The sequence below is a fragment of the Odontomachus brunneus genome, unplaced genomic scaffold, assembly GCF_010583005.1.
Source record: "Odontomachus brunneus isolate Ranch 3 - 2012 unplaced genomic scaffold, Obru_v1 Obru_scaffold_097, whole genome shotgun sequence".
In the NCBI taxonomy this organism is placed as follows: domain Eukaryota; kingdom Metazoa; phylum Arthropoda; class Insecta; order Hymenoptera; family Formicidae; genus Odontomachus; species Odontomachus brunneus.
This window is the reverse complement of record NW_022639547.1, coordinates 881,039-896,166: the sequence shown is the minus strand read 5'-3', so window position 1 is coordinate 896,166 and position 15,128 is coordinate 881,039. Positions and strand designations below refer to the sequence as shown.

Sequence of the window (15,128 nt, the reverse complement as noted above, 5' to 3'; positions counted from 1 at the left end):
TGTATAAATATTACATCATTGATTAGCTCACTGCAAACTCAAATATCAAAAAAATCATAATATGTATTCACAAAGAATGAATCAGCTTTGTGCAAAGTAAAACAGAAGTTTTACTTAAAAAATTTTAAATGCAGTAAAATCACAAGATATTAATTTGTAATTTTTTTAATTATAAAGCTCAAGGCATCTTGAAAAAAAACTTAAAAAAGTTTGCCAAAATCATGCGTAAGATATTTTTTTCTAACATTGTATTTTAAATTGGACGCACATATAACTATAACCGTAATATTATTGCGGAAGTACATATTGTTTGTTAAAAAACTGCTTATAAATGCGTATTTATTATGTACATATTGTGCTATTCCAGTTCCTAAATCGTGATTCAGAATTTTGATGAGTTACGATCTCCCGGAAAAATTAAGCAATTGTTATTTTTTTGTTCGTAAGCATGTATGGGGAATGGTTCGGTAACTATATGTTCTGCACTTTTCCGCGTATGGCAGATTACTTAACGTTACGTCGTCATTGCTTATGTAATCTGTCATTTCAAGATTACCTTTGTACTTTACACATTCCAGTTAACATAAATAAACATGTCACGTTCTTTAACGTGACTAATCTTTTTCAGACAACTTGCGAGTTTATTCTTTTTGGAAAAGAGATGTTAAGATATTAACGTCATATTATCTTTAAGAATTCATCGGATTCCTTTCTTTTTGTGTCTTTTTTTCTTCTGGTCTCTTTTTTTCATAAAACTGTTGAACTAGCAAGAAAAAAATGTCATATTTCTCCATTGCTATAATTCTATATAATTTATTGACCAAACTAAAAATTTAAAATTAAATTTTGACTTATTGATTCAACTTAAAATTAATTATACATATATAATGAATATAAAGTATTTTCCTTAAGTTTTAATCAATAATTTACAAACATCTTAACTTGTAGTTAAATATACGAGTTATAATTTTGCTTGCGTTTATACTTTATAAACGTTTATGCAATGTACTTTTTAGCATGCTAAAATTGCATGTGACTCACATGTGTGATCATACGATCCTTGAATAATCACGTTATTCACACGTTACCAGATATCAACAGTACAAGCAGTCAGAGATAAGATGAAATATATGCATTCGAATTTCTTCTTTTATTCCTGTAAGAAAAAAATGACAGCCTTTTTAATTAAACGCTGAGAATGACATTTGAAATTAATTATCAGTGATAATTGAAATTAATTATCAGTGACAACTATTACTAATATAAACTGACGACTGATTTCTCATTAAATAGTTGCAGATAGTTTGCCAAAAAGTTTGAAATTTTTTCTTATATGAATATTTCTTGAAACTATATATACTAAAATTTTAAATATTAATAATTTAATTTTTAATTTCTTGATTTTTTCGATATTTGAGACTTCTAAGTGTAAAGTGATTTAAAAACACTTAATATTTTAAAATTAATCAAATTACCTCTTTGCTTTGGCCCCAATCCTCAGAAACATAAGTCAACAGATCTCTTAAACCCTCAAACTCTGTCCTGCTTTGTGGTGGATTATTCTTGGGTATACTTGGTAGCAAAGAACCCATCTTAAACCTAAATTCTTCTGCATTAGTAGCTCCAGAAATCTTCCAGATTCCATAGAAAAGTAAGCTACATCCTGTGATGGCATAAAACGAACCCCAAGCAAGGGCTCTTAGTGCCAGTGAGGCTCCAGTTTCATGGAGTCCTTGAACACTGGAAATTCCTTTGCCAAAATATTTTGGATCTTGTTTTCTGGCAGCTGCTATTGCTCTGGAAAAACCAGCAAGGGCAGAAATGCCAGTGACAGCACTCAGGAATGCCACAGCTATAAAAATATTAATGGTTTTACTGAAACAGCATTAAGCATCTATCACATGATCATTAATGATCATAAAAGATGGAAAGTTGAAAAATACATGGTAGCAAATCTCAAAATTGAATATGAATTAGCAGTTGCGGAAAATCTATACTTAAACGATAGAACAATAACTAGTCAAATAAAAGAGTTCAAATATTAATTTTATACAATCATGAAAAGTTGACTTCATAGTTTGTAATAACATTCTAAAATAATATTTCCCAATTGTTTCATTCATATAAAATGTTAATATATAATGTGGTAATCAGTGTATTCTGAGTGAAAAGCTTTGGGGTTATGTTAGGTTAGATTAGGCGATTGTATGAATAATTATAGCGACATAGATATAAAAGTCAATAAAACAGAATGTAGAAACGAATTTCGTAATAGAGCGAACGAAATCGGGAGAAATAAGACAGAGGTTATGAACTAATTGGTTATGTTATCTCAAGTACCGTATAATGATTTATGTGCTGAAGGATAAACAACATGGAGTAATGTTTCTAATTACATCTTCGACGTAATTCTAATTACATCCTTGTTTCGTTTCTTATGTGTTTATAACATATCCAACGGTAAAGAATTTATATTATTTTTACACAAGTGAGGTTAGCTCATGAGCAAGTCGCACATGCATTTATATATTTTCCGATATAATTTCTGAATGACACTTACCATAAATTCTCTCCTTATACTTCGCAGATTCCGTAATAGATGTTTTCGTAGCGTCGTTTGATTCCGCCATCATGTCCGAAGAAATTTAACCGACGGCGGCATCCGCCATTTTTAAAGCGCCCAGATTCACCTCTGAGTTATTCCATGGATGCGTTTAGGGAACGCGCTATCAACGCTACATGTCATTCTATCTTTATCGTTCTTTAGACATATAATAAGGACAGAATGACGCGTTAGCTAAATAGCGCTGGTAGCATGCTCGCCGAACGCACCCTGCATCATAAGTAGTCGGAAGGGCCGCGGACTTTTTTTGGTACGCGTTGAAACAGTATCTGAGGAAAGTGCGATTCGGGTGAATCGAGTTGTGCGGACTTTTGGCGCGGATCTGCTCGTGCAGAAATGGAAGGTAATTATTTATTGCGATCCACTAGACTCCAAAATATATTTACTCCCTGTTACTCATTTTTGTCTACATTCAAGAGATTGTTTAACAATTTCCTTCTCATTTCTGTGTATATTAATAGGCGAATCCAAACATAATATCGATAAACTTGTGGACGATTTGAAGCATGTTGTGAATCTTGAGGCCTCGCAGAATGAGAATGAACATTCCAATATTGTACAGATATTGGATTCCGTAGTGAACGTTAGCAAAACTTCAATTGGAGGTACAATGGAAAGCTTGTATTATACATATTCATTTGTACTAAATTTGTATGACTATCCTTATATTTATTACTTTTCTCGGTTCCTTACCAAATTATATGATTTAATAATATACTATGTTAAAGTCATAACTAAAGAGTGATATATAATTTTAGAGACTACTGAGTTACTCATTGATGAAGTTTTTTTAACATTACTGGGACATAAGTCTAAACAGATTGTAGCAAAAACAGCAAAGGCTATCGCTGAGATAGCAAAAACTGAGAGAGGAAGAGAGAAATGCACAAGTGTGGAATTAGTACGAACATTGGTCAGTTTGCTGAAGGAAAAGGATATAGATATATTGACACAGACTTCCAGAGCACTAGGAAATATTTGTTATGAAAATGGTAGTTACAACAGTTATATTTACAAATTTATTTCACATAACCTTATATTATTATACTGCTATACTGCTATTATTATTTCCTGCGACGACAGAGAATGGCAAGAAACTGGTAAGAGAGGAAGATGGTTTAAAAGTGATCTTGAAGGTGCTTAAAGTTGGTATAGCATTAAAAAATTCTGAAGGTGCCAGCTTTCTGCGGAATGTGGCTGCTGGATTTTTATTAAATTTTCTAGTAGACCAGGAATCGTTGCACAAAAAGGTAAAAAAGCTATATTCTGCTTGAACGTATTGCACTGTGACTACTGATCCACAATAAAGTTCCAGTATCATAAGCAATGATGGATGATAATTTTAATTTTATGTCCTTTATCAGGCACTCGAAGAAGACACGGTATCGATTATCTGCAGTATTTTAGAAGAGGATGGGGTCAATGGTGGTGAAGCGGCTATGCACGCCTTACTCACTCTCGGCATATTAAATGACGCGAATATTATATTCCTTGATGAGAGATTAACTGTAATTCTGGTCAACATATTATCCAGCGATACTTCCTCCGAACTGTCCGAGATGTGTTTGGAGTTGTTGCACGGTCAAGCGGAGGATGGCAAGTCGATGATAATTTCAATACTTCAATACTTCACTACAGAATAATACAATTGACGAGAATGATACGTCTCTTTCTCTCTCTCTCTCTCTCTCTCTCTCACTCGCAGAGGAGCCAAAGTTGCTGCTGGCCAAAGCAGGAGTATGCGAGTTGCTACTGAAACTGTTGGAGAAACACGGTCCACGGTGCAACGACGAAGAGACGCGGTCCATTCTGAAAGTCGCCTGCAATTTGATCGTTTTGATCTTAACAGGAGGTAAGTTTGAGAGAACAAATCTTTAGAATTCGTTGAACTTTAATGGACATATCGTTCTCTTCTCAGATGACAGCATGAACTTCCTCTACGACGACAGTAAAGGTCTTGTCTATAAGAAACTGGTGGAATGGTTAGAGAGCGACGACGAAGACTTGCAGATCACTGCTGTTCTGGCTATGGGCAACTTTGCGCGCACCGATACACACTGTAAACATATGGTCGAACAAGGTATACATCGGAAGCTGCTGAAGCTTCTCCAGACGAACGGCGACAAGTCTGGCGACATCAGATGCCAGCACGCCCTGCTGAGCGCTCTGCGCAATCTCGTCATACCCGCGGACAATAAGTCGCTGATACTCGCGGACGGCCTGATCGACGTGCTCTATCCTATGTTAGACATCCCCACTATCCCTGTCGTCTTCAAATTGCTGGGAACGCTCAGAATAGTCATGGACGGCCAAAGTAAGCGCGCCGCTAAATCTCTCTGAAGAATTCAATCTCCATTTATTGTCATTCAGCGTGAGTAACGTGATTTTTATTTCTGGGTTGCTCTTTTTACGTTTTATTGAATTTATTGAATGGGAAAACCGAACACAGCGGGATTCACGCGATGAACAACGTTAACGATTGTAACGCAAGTACATTTTACAGTCTATCTTACACCCTATCTTGGATAAGAAAATATGCACCTCTGATCGTATCCAGAGAGCCAAGGACGACCAGTAGACATCTAGAAATATGTGTGTTTCTTTTAGGGGAAGCAGCTGTGTCCTTAGGACGAAGAGAAGACTTGATCAAGCGGGCGGTTGAGTGGTGCAGCATCGAGGACCATCCTGGCGTCAAGGGCGAAGCGAATCGATTGATCGCTTGGCTAATAAATAACAGCAGGTTCGTTTTCGATTACGTCAAAGACGCAATCTCGAAATTTCATACGCACCTTTCAGGGATAAGCAGATCGCCCTGTCGATCATCAAATACGACGCAGTGCAGCATCTAGTAAACATGCTCCTAGCGCAGCATTCGTTGATGCAAAACGAAGCGATCCTGGGCCTGACGATATTAACGAAGATCTGTCCGGCAGAATCCGAGGAACTGCTGATCGCAGCGGGTTTCGGCCGTAACATGTGCGAATTCTTTGAAACGCGTGCTGATAATCTTGACATACACATCGTACTGAACGCACTGTCGTTACTGAACAGTGTCGTGCAATCAGGTACATAAATATCTGACGCGATTCTATTTTTGAGCTTATTGTTTAAAAAAATTAAAATAAAAATATCAGTTTCCCGGCACGTATCTAATTCTGGACATCTTTATTGTTTTGATCTTTTTTTTTTTAGTACTTTTATTCTTTAATTTACTTTTTTTAAGATTCTTTTTAGCCAAGGTTTACAATGAGCTTTATGAATTCCTGTTTCTTTCTTTTTATCTCTTTCTGACTTGAACCTTTAGCCAGAAAAAATAAAGAAAGGATATATTGTAAATCAGTTTTTATGAAAAAAAAAATCTTTTTCTGTAATTTATTATTCAAGAAAAATACGTCAATGAGCAAGACCGACTGATAATTCGACTGTCCAAACAATCTAACGTTGTTTCGTTTTAGACCAACTGAAGAAACATCTGAAGAGCTGCGGGTTGGCCAGCACGTGTAAAAATTTGTGCTCGCACGAAAGCGAGAACACTGCGGAACTGCGGACGCGCGTCAACGCGCTTTGCGCGGCCCTGGAAGCGAGCTTCGATCAGAAGCAACCCGACCAATCATGATCTGTTTGTGTGATTTCTCGGAAGGGAACACCGAGTTCGCGCTGCCATTCCCATTGATGTATTTTCCGTCATTCCGAAGAGTTGTGCGAATCTCCCCAATGACCAAAACTCCTCGCCAACTTGACATACAGATTGCAAAGTGTATTTTACTTGTCCAGAGAAATACATATTCTATTGGTGTACATGCCATCCATATCAGTTCTTTTACACCGTTAATTAGGATTTCACGCAAAAATACCTTAAAAGTCAACTGAATCTCTCCCTGACATCACGATAGAATCCGTGGACCAGACATCCGTACTGGTCCTCGCATTTTTTCATCGTGCACTTTGAGAAATCAACTGGTATTTCTGTTACATAATTAGATATGTATATTTCTATCTATATATATATGTGTTCAATCGAGAGGCATTATTTAAAAGACGAGATTAAAATATGGAAAATAGCCAGTACGGGTTGAGATTCGAAAGATACTTTTCAAGGACGATGCATCATCTTTCAAGACTATCAGCGGCACCAGCATCTTTAGCTCGGAGGCGGCAAGTGCCACGCCATGGCGCGGCAGTCGCGCGAGCTGCCACGTAATGTTGTGCGTGCTGTTCGTTTGCTCACGAATCGGTGCGCTATAATATTCGTGAGATCGCTGGGAGAAATTAAACGGCAACGAGGGGCGATGCGCGGGTCTGCATCCGGCCGTTCCTAATTTCGGTGTCGCGCCCATCGCAAGGTAAGCCGAATTCTCGCGGGTGCCCGTGTGTCCCGAGCCGTCTTCGCCACTTTAACCTTTCGGCACGCTGACAGTGCGCTTTAAGTTCATAAACGTCAATCTGCTGCAATCTATACTTTCCTTATCGTTTATTGAGAATGCTAATCTACGCGTAACACGTGTGATGTGGCTGATCTTCTCGCTCTAACCTATTCAATTTCCAATCTCCTGCATCCTCTGTGACATTCCAATAGAATTTAAACGAGCTGCCTGAGCTCTTTTTATAACCTTTGATGCACAAGAGAAATTGAAATAGAAACTAGACGTTATATATATTTTTTCTATGTTGTTATTACATATCCTGGATCTGCTCTAAAACTTGACAATGACAGATTTTGAGTCTAACAACTTACAATCATTCATTGATTTCAAGTGTCTCTTTTTTTGTATCTTTGGAAAAATCTTGTAATATTTCCTTAATGACACATTTGATTTTAGTGACTTTTAGAGGGACAGAATGTCACAGCCAAGTGGTTACCAGTATCCGCTGTATGTAGAATCCAATAGTACTCTAAAGAATAATCTCTCGCCTATGGTGAATGGTCAAAGTTCTACACCTCAACAGAATGGTATGCAGTCCCCTCATTATAATTTAACTGGTAAGTTCTGGTCTTGACAACATATGGCTCAAGAAACAATTAAACATGGCATATTTCAAAGATTATGATCCTTATTCTGAACTCTCTTTTTCTAAATATGGTTTATAAGCTTTCTGATTGGTTTTTAGACCTATTTAGAGGTACTTTTATTGGTAAAAGAGAGTTGAGAGTAAGAGCCCATTTTGTCACAATATGAAAAATAATGTTACTAGCTAAAATATTTATTTTCTAAATAGCAGGATGATGTCAAATAACATTAGACATATCGTTAATACATTATTAAAATATCATTTGATGTTTTCATGTTTGTTGGATTTATATTTTTTAACGATGAGTCTTATCTAGAGAGATCACTTTAAAAATTGTGATGACTGAAACTGTTGCTTCTAGGTACACCATCATCACAATCCTCGCGCGACCCGTCGAGGGAAACCTCTAGAGATCCGTCACCAACACAATATCTTCAAAACCAGTATCGGCCTCAGTTGTCCCGACCGCCAATGCCACCTATAACTGCATCACAGAGTTCCAATGTATTGCCTCCTCCACCTAGAACGTCGCAGCCATTTAGTCCCATTAACCCTTACGGCGCACATGGCCAGTATGCCACTAGCAGTCATCAGAACGTTGGCACATCCTCAACTGCCTTTGTGCCTCAACCTAACCAAGAAACTCATCATAGACCTATGATTCCTTCAAATCAAATGCCTCCACTGGCGAGAAACCTTGCGCCAGAATCGGAAACTTCGACACCTGCGGATATCAAATCGGAACTTGCTAAAGTGAGCCAAAGTTACCAGTGGGCGACCAGTAGTCCTCCAACCAACATTCCGCAAGGCACTATAGGCGTTCCTTGTGTACCCAGTAGCATCGAAAAGACTAGTCAAGTCTCTACAGATCAAACGACAAGCAGTCAGGCACTCTTTCCTAGAGCGAATCAGCCACCAATGTATGATCAGAATCATCCTATCTCTTCAGTTCCATCCAACATTAGTCTACCTTCTCCAAACGTCACTCAATATTCGAGCCAGGACAATAATATGCAGCAGGATTCACAGACTTCCAGCGTGCAACCACCAAGGACTCGGAATGTCCAGGCACAGTTGCCTACTTCGGAAAATTCGATTAGTCCTCAACTCAGTTATGGAAGCCAGCAAAGTATATTCAGCGCCTCATCGACACCGCAAATGAGTTCTAACACGCAAAGCTTGTTCCCCAGTAGTTCACAGCAAGTTCACAACATGGCTGTACGAAACTCGCAGGATTATTATCCCCAATCTTTGAAGTCTCAACCTCAGTCTCAGTCTCAGCCCCAACTTCAACCTCAGTCTCATACTCAGTCTCAATCTCATCCTCATCCTCATCCTCATCTTCATCCTCATCTTCAGTCTCAGCTTCAGCTTCAACCTCAGCCTCACTCTCAGTCTCAATCTCACCCTCAGCCTCAACCTCACCCTCCACTTCAGACTCAGCCTCAGCAACATCTTACTGGCCAAGTGGACCCCATGGAATTGGGAGGTGTTTCTCAAGGTCTGAATGTATATCAAAATTTAGCTGGTCAGAGAAAGTATCCACAACAGGACACTGCCAATACTGCAATGACACCTCCAAGGGGTACCATGCCATCTTCAGGAATCAATCAATTGCACGCGAGACCACCGTCGTCAAGATTGCTTCCAGGACATCAAGTGAGCTTTTAAAACTTGAGAATATAACATGATATAAAATAATGCAACTCATAGTTTATAAACACAATCAATCTCATCTTTTTAATTTTTTAGTATGATACTCGTTTACACTATCCCGGTCCGATGACGAATGTTCCATTAGACTCATTAAATAGGAGATATCCTAATGTATATCCCGACCAATTAAATCAGTTAAATAATCAGATGAGCAATCTAAACGTAACACAGGGTGGCTTTGATCAATTATGGGTATTTATATTCATTTAATTACATAGATCACTATATATATATATATATATATATATATATATATATATATATATATATATATATATATACACAATTTAATCTATAATAAATGTTAGAATTATATTAAATCAATCTGTTCTTCAGGGTGCGATAACGGTAGACCTCTTACAGGGCAGAAATATACTGCCGCCTAAAAAAGTCGAGCCACCAAAGATTAAGTTACAACAGGAATTGTTAGACACCGCAAATTGTAGTCCCGAGTAAGTTTTTCCGTTCTGTGTCTTAAAAATATCTGTTATTTAAAGAACTATTATATATACTCCTATCACGTAATAATTGCAGTGTATATTTACAAAATTGAAAGATTTATAAAGTTTAAAAATTTCGTGTTATTATTAAAGTAAACATAGTTTAAATATAGTTTGTGTAATACACAACTGAATGATTACAGAATATTCAGATGTACGCTGACGAAAGTCCCAGATACGAATATGCTTCTGCAAAAATCTAGACTACCATTTGGCGTACTAATACATCCATTTAAGGACTTAAATGTATGTACCTCAATGCTAGTATATCTAACGTTGTAAATACTTTGTACATATATTTTGGTGAGTGCAAAATGCAGATATAAAAAAGAACATTGTCATTCTTTTGATCTGTCGGAATACTCACGAAAAATGAGTTTCGTTAATTTGATTTTTTCATTTGTCAGCAGCATTTACCAGTGATTCAGTGTAATACGATCGTGCGTTGTCGAGCTTGCAGAACATATATCAATCCCTTCGTAATTTTCATCGACATGAAGAGATGGAAGTGCAATCTCTGTTTCAGGCTAAATGAATGTAATAAATTCACTGCTTGTACGTTTATTGTTTAGCTTTATACGGCAGCATTTGAATATACATGCATCTTGTCGTTGCAGTTCCCGAAGAGTTCCACTATGATCCTGTGACGAAATCGTATGGCGAACCAACACGACGACCAGAAGCTAAGAACGGCACGATAGAGTTTATTGCGCCAAGCGAATACATGGTCAGTAGTTATTTTTCCACTTTTCTTGCGTTAATCAATGACATCAATCCGATTCTCTTTGAATCGGAATTCTAAGTTTCCCTTATTTTTATTTTTTCTTTTAATTAATTTTTCCCATTCCGGACGGATATAATTAGGAATTCGATGAATTCCAGCTCCGTCCACCTCAGCCCGCAGTCTATCTGTTCGTCGTAGACGTATCCCGTCTCGCGATAGAAAGCGGCTATTTGCAGATCGTTTGTAACACCATCACCGACGAGCTGTCACGTCTACCCGGCGACAGTCGCACTCAGATTGGTTTCCTCGCCGTCGACTCGGCATTACACTTCTTTAGCATGCCCGATAACGTCTCGCAGCCACACGAAATGATCATGTTGGACATTGACGACGTGTTTCTGCCGTGTCCCGAGAACTTGATCGTGAATCTGAAGGAGCGAGAAGAGCTCATTCGCGATCTTCTCGCCCAGTTGCCCGTCAAGTTTCACGGTACTCACGATACCAGCTGCGCTCTCGGTGCTGCTCTCCAAGCTGCCTACAAGCTCCTTTTCGCGACTGGAGGACGCGTCACTGTTTTCCAGACGTGTCTGCCTAATTGCGGCCCAGGAACTTTGCAATCGCGAGAGGACCCCAACGCTAGGTCGGGCAAAGACGTGCCGCATCTCAATCCAGCGACAGATTTTTATAAGAGGTTCGCTCTGGATTGTAGCGGACAGCAAATTGCGATTGATCTGTTCCTATTGAACAGTCAGTACAGCGACTTGGCAACTTTATGTAAGTGATAAGAAATATATAATATTTTTATTATCTATTTGAAAAAATTTGGTACGTACGTAACTTGGATAAAATAACAATGTAATTTCATTTATACGACTCTTATCAGATGTGACTTTGATAAAGTAATCATAAAACAGACTACACGAAAACTAAATATTTACTCACGAGAATATCTCTTTCAGCGTAAAATAATATAATGTTAGTAGATTTTATTCGAATTTTACTAGGGTATCTGTCCACTTCATTGTGTTTTTAATATATTTGTATCTGTGTCGAATTTCACAGCGTGCATGTCAAAGTTCACGGGTGGCTGTATCTTTCACGTGCCGTTGTTCCGAGTTTCGAAGCTACAGAGTGCGGAGACGTTGGAAAGAATGCTCCGTCGATATTTGACCAGAAAGATCGGCTTCGAAGCAGTAATGAGGATTCGCTGTACTCGCGGGCTCAGCATTCAGGCCTTCCACGGCAGCTTTTTCGTCCGATCGACCGATCTTCTCACTTTGCCAAACATCAACCCAGACGCGGGCTTCGGCATGCAAATCGCTATCGAAGAAAACCTTTCCGACTTGCAGAGTGTGTGCTTCCAAGCAGCTCTACTCTACACTTCGAGCAAAGGTAATTGTCCCCCCTCCTCCTCTCTCTTTCTCCTTATTTTTTGTTACTCCATACATTTTCATATTTTCTTTTCTAACATCTTATATTTTTTTCTAGGTGAACGAAGGATCAGAGTGCATACCTTGTGCTTGCCAGTCGTAAAAAATCTATCGGACATTCTACATGCCGCGGATCAACAATGTATAGTAGGCCTCTTATCGAAAATGGGTAAGTCGAGCTTCCAACACTTCCATTTAATAAAGTTGGAAAATAGTCAGGAGAGGAGAGAATTCCAAACGATCGTAAATAGTGAAGAGATCACGATAAAATTGTTAGATTAATAGATATTTATATGGATAGCTGTCGACCGGTCACTTCAATCATCTTTATCGGACGCCAGAGACGCATTAATAAACGTCGCTATCGATGTCCTCTCCGCATACAAAATGCTACAATCTAGCGGTACCGGCAGACTTTTAGCGCCGGAAAGCTTAAAGTTGTTGCCGTTATACATAATCGCGTTGTTGAAAAGCGTAAGTAGTCAACGATGGATTCGATAATCGAAGCGCAATACATACGCGCTCGTTATCGTAATCGACCGTTTTCGTAAACTTGCAGGTGGCGTTTAGGTCCGGCACCAGCACGCGCTTGGACGATCGTGTATTCGCTATGTTTCAATTGAAGACCTTACCCTTGGCGCAGCTAATGCAAATGGTTTACCCTGATTTGTACCCGGTACACGCACTCGACGACCGCAACGCTAAAGACATCGAAGGTAAAATCTGTCCTCAACCGCCGCGACTTCATCTATCCGCAGAGAGACTAGACGCTCGAGGCGTTTTCCTCTTGGACGCTGGCGACAAGATCTACATTTACGTCGGCAAGAACGTCAATCCAGTGTTCTGTTCCGCTGTATTCGGAGTTTCGGCGTTTACATCTATTTCAGAGGAATTAGTGAGTATATTTAACACTTCTGCCGGTTACACGCGAATTGTGTGGACCAAAATTTACACAAGTAGATTCTTCTCTAATAAAGTAATGCAATGAATAATCTTGAATTTCCGTTGTAGTATGAACTGCCGAAATTGAACACAGTAGAGAACGAACGGTTGCGACATTTTATATTCAGTTTGCAAGAAGAGAAACCGTTCTGGGTGCCTATACAAATCATCAGGTAAGCGAGTATTCGTTTTTCTTTATGTCGAATTGATTTGCACTGAGTCGAGTGAATAACGAATCAATGATTGAATAACTATATAAATTATCATAAATATTTTAGCAACGCTGATACAACAATTCGATTAATGTATGTCACCTTCTTATCATATCCCCTTCGAATTCTCTCTTATTATATCCTCATTTTTCTTGCTGCTTTCAATATTACAGGACGCATTTTATAACGCGGCGATGATGTTTCAGGGAGGACAGCCATTTCAGAACATTATTTGTCGAGCGATTAATAGAAGACCGATTCGAAACAGCACTTAGTTACTACGAGTTCTTGCAGCATCTCAAGCTGCAAGTGAAAGAGTGACCGATCTAATTCTACGGGGAGTCATTGGATTCATAAATCATAAAGTCGCATTGCATTGTGATTAAGAAGTGTGCGCGGTTCATCATCAATCGGTCGTGGGTTCATATAGAAGATATCGGACAAGTGGTTCAAGAACTATTTTGCCATACGCAGCAGTGATAGCCTTATCGACAGACACTGACGCATTTAAATATGGTAGATTGTAATTATTGTTATTATTAATATTATTATTACAATTGTTTACCATCAATATCTCTGATACACGGATTCGCGTCCTCGTTGCGCGCATCCACTTGGGATAAATATGTATAACTTCTTTGTATACGCTTGTGCTCGTCCAGTAAACGATAGTCGATTTTTTACGATTTTGTGCTATACTTGTAGCACTTTTAATTCGCGCAATTTTTACGTAAGCAGTGATGATAAAATCTTTTTCGTTCGTGGAGCAATATCAATATATATATATATATATATATATATATATATATATATGTGACGAATAAATTTTCTTTTCCGTTTCTATACGGAAACTGTTTTTAAACTATTTCGCTTCGTTATTCTGCGATTTTATTCGCAATTCACAAAATACAAAAGTTATCTCTATTTATTTGTTATTAATAAAAAAATTATTTATTTTTCTGCAAGTCCAGAAATGTTATTTGCAAATTATTAGGTACGAAATATTAGATCAATGCGGTTTTGTGCGATCTAATATGCAATGTTTGGTATGAAAGTAATAATAAAATGAAATTGTTTGCTGGGCGAGTGTCGCAAAGCGGTAACATTTCACGGTGATAAGGAATGCACAGTTGCAATTTAATCACCTGGAAGTAATAAAGAGGGTAACAGCTGGAAAGGTCTTATTCAAAGTGATTGATTCTACATTAATTCGCTCGACAGTGACGCGTTGATTCGCATTGTAAAATTCGACTTTGCAGCGAACAAAGTCGCGAATATTTCAACGATAATTTCGAACAGTCGACGAAAGTTGCACAGTTGCAATTGAATTACTTAAATAATTAATTGTACACAAAAGAAGGAGGTAGAGGAAGTGGTGAGGGATAATGGATTCGCAGTAATGTAAAATATTAACGATAAATTCTCGAGACAATTCGCCTGTAAAGGACTTTATAATAATAATTAAGTAATGGCGAATAAAACAGCGCGCTGGTGCGAGTGTTAGTAAATGAGAATGGAAAGAAATGTTAGTTAAATGAATACTGTAAAATAATTGCGCTGCGCTCGCTCACCCAGTGAGTTGATACTGCCAAACAACATTTTCTGGCATATTGTTCTTCTACGACCCGACAAAGGGTAAGAAAATGAAAAATAACGCGGGACGACATGATCTATATAATTTAAATATTTAACGATTGTGTCATTGAATATCGGTTCTGCTATTAAAATATGTATATGTATATGTATATATGTGTATATACATACATATATATACACATATATATGATTTATAATATATAAATTACACGCATTATATTCGAGAGATAATTGTATGTTCATCCGTTCATATATCCTCTTTAACCCATCCTCGCATACTAATTCACTTCTGTATTAACTCATCGGTTGTATCGCGACAAAAATGTTTTAGATACTCATCGCGCGCGGTATCTGCTTTCAGCTGATACCAAACGT

At 38.0% G+C, this 15,128-nt stretch overlaps 3 protein-coding genes across 7 annotated transcripts; 2 read left to right on the top strand and 1 right to left on the bottom strand.

The window, feature by feature from the left end:
- Nucleotides 1-149: 149 nt before the first annotated feature.
- On the bottom strand, nucleotides 150-2,707 carry LOC116848709 (transmembrane protein 242). Its single transcript, XM_032825073.1, has 3 exons — nucleotides 2,561-2,707; nucleotides 1,476-1,852; nucleotides 150-1,156 (listed from the first exon to the last, which is right to left on the bottom strand). Exons 1-3 carry the CDS (start codon nucleotides 2,631-2,633, stop codon nucleotides 1,151-1,153), a joined length of 456 nt encoding a protein of 151 aa, XP_032680964.1. The 5' UTR covers nucleotides 2,634-2,707; the 3' UTR covers nucleotides 150-1,150.
- A 107-nt stretch (nucleotides 2,708-2,814) lies between these two features.
- On the top strand, nucleotides 2,815-6,432 carry LOC116848707 (rap1 GTPase-GDP dissociation stimulator 1-B). The gene is made up of 10 exons (XM_032825067.1): nucleotides 2,815-2,966; nucleotides 3,085-3,228; nucleotides 3,382-3,615; nucleotides 3,707-3,873; nucleotides 3,988-4,219; nucleotides 4,329-4,475; nucleotides 4,542-4,937; nucleotides 5,231-5,363; nucleotides 5,420-5,688; nucleotides 6,079-6,432. Exons 1-10 carry the CDS (start codon nucleotides 2,960-2,962, stop codon nucleotides 6,237-6,239), a joined length of 1,890 nt encoding a protein of 629 aa, XP_032680958.1. The 5' UTR covers nucleotides 2,815-2,959; the 3' UTR covers nucleotides 6,240-6,432.
- A 353-nt stretch (nucleotides 6,433-6,785) lies between these two features.
- Nucleotides 6,786-14,970, top strand: LOC116848705 (protein transport protein Sec24A). 5 transcript variants are annotated; one of them, XM_032825053.1, is made up of 15 exons: nucleotides 6,786-6,966; nucleotides 7,444-7,604; nucleotides 7,995-9,292; nucleotides 9,386-9,541; nucleotides 9,686-9,801; nucleotides 9,993-10,095; nucleotides 10,260-10,386; nucleotides 10,467-10,576; nucleotides 10,732-11,347; nucleotides 11,636-11,965; nucleotides 12,062-12,172; nucleotides 12,305-12,477; nucleotides 12,563-12,898; nucleotides 13,015-13,118; nucleotides 13,364-14,970. In XM_032825053.1, exons 2-15 carry the CDS (start codon nucleotides 7,463-7,465, stop codon nucleotides 13,476-13,478), a joined length of 3,837 nt encoding a protein of 1,278 aa, XP_032680944.1. In that variant the 5' UTR covers nucleotides 6,786-6,966; nucleotides 7,444-7,462; the 3' UTR covers nucleotides 13,479-14,970. The 5 variants fall into 5 exon arrangements, with proteins under 5 accessions (XP_032680944.1, XP_032680942.1, XP_032680943.1 ...); XM_032825051.1 differs by having other exon boundaries at nucleotides 10,714-11,347; XM_032825052.1 differs by having other exon boundaries at nucleotides 10,257-10,386.
- The last annotated feature ends 158 nt before the right edge of the window (nucleotides 14,971-15,128 follow it).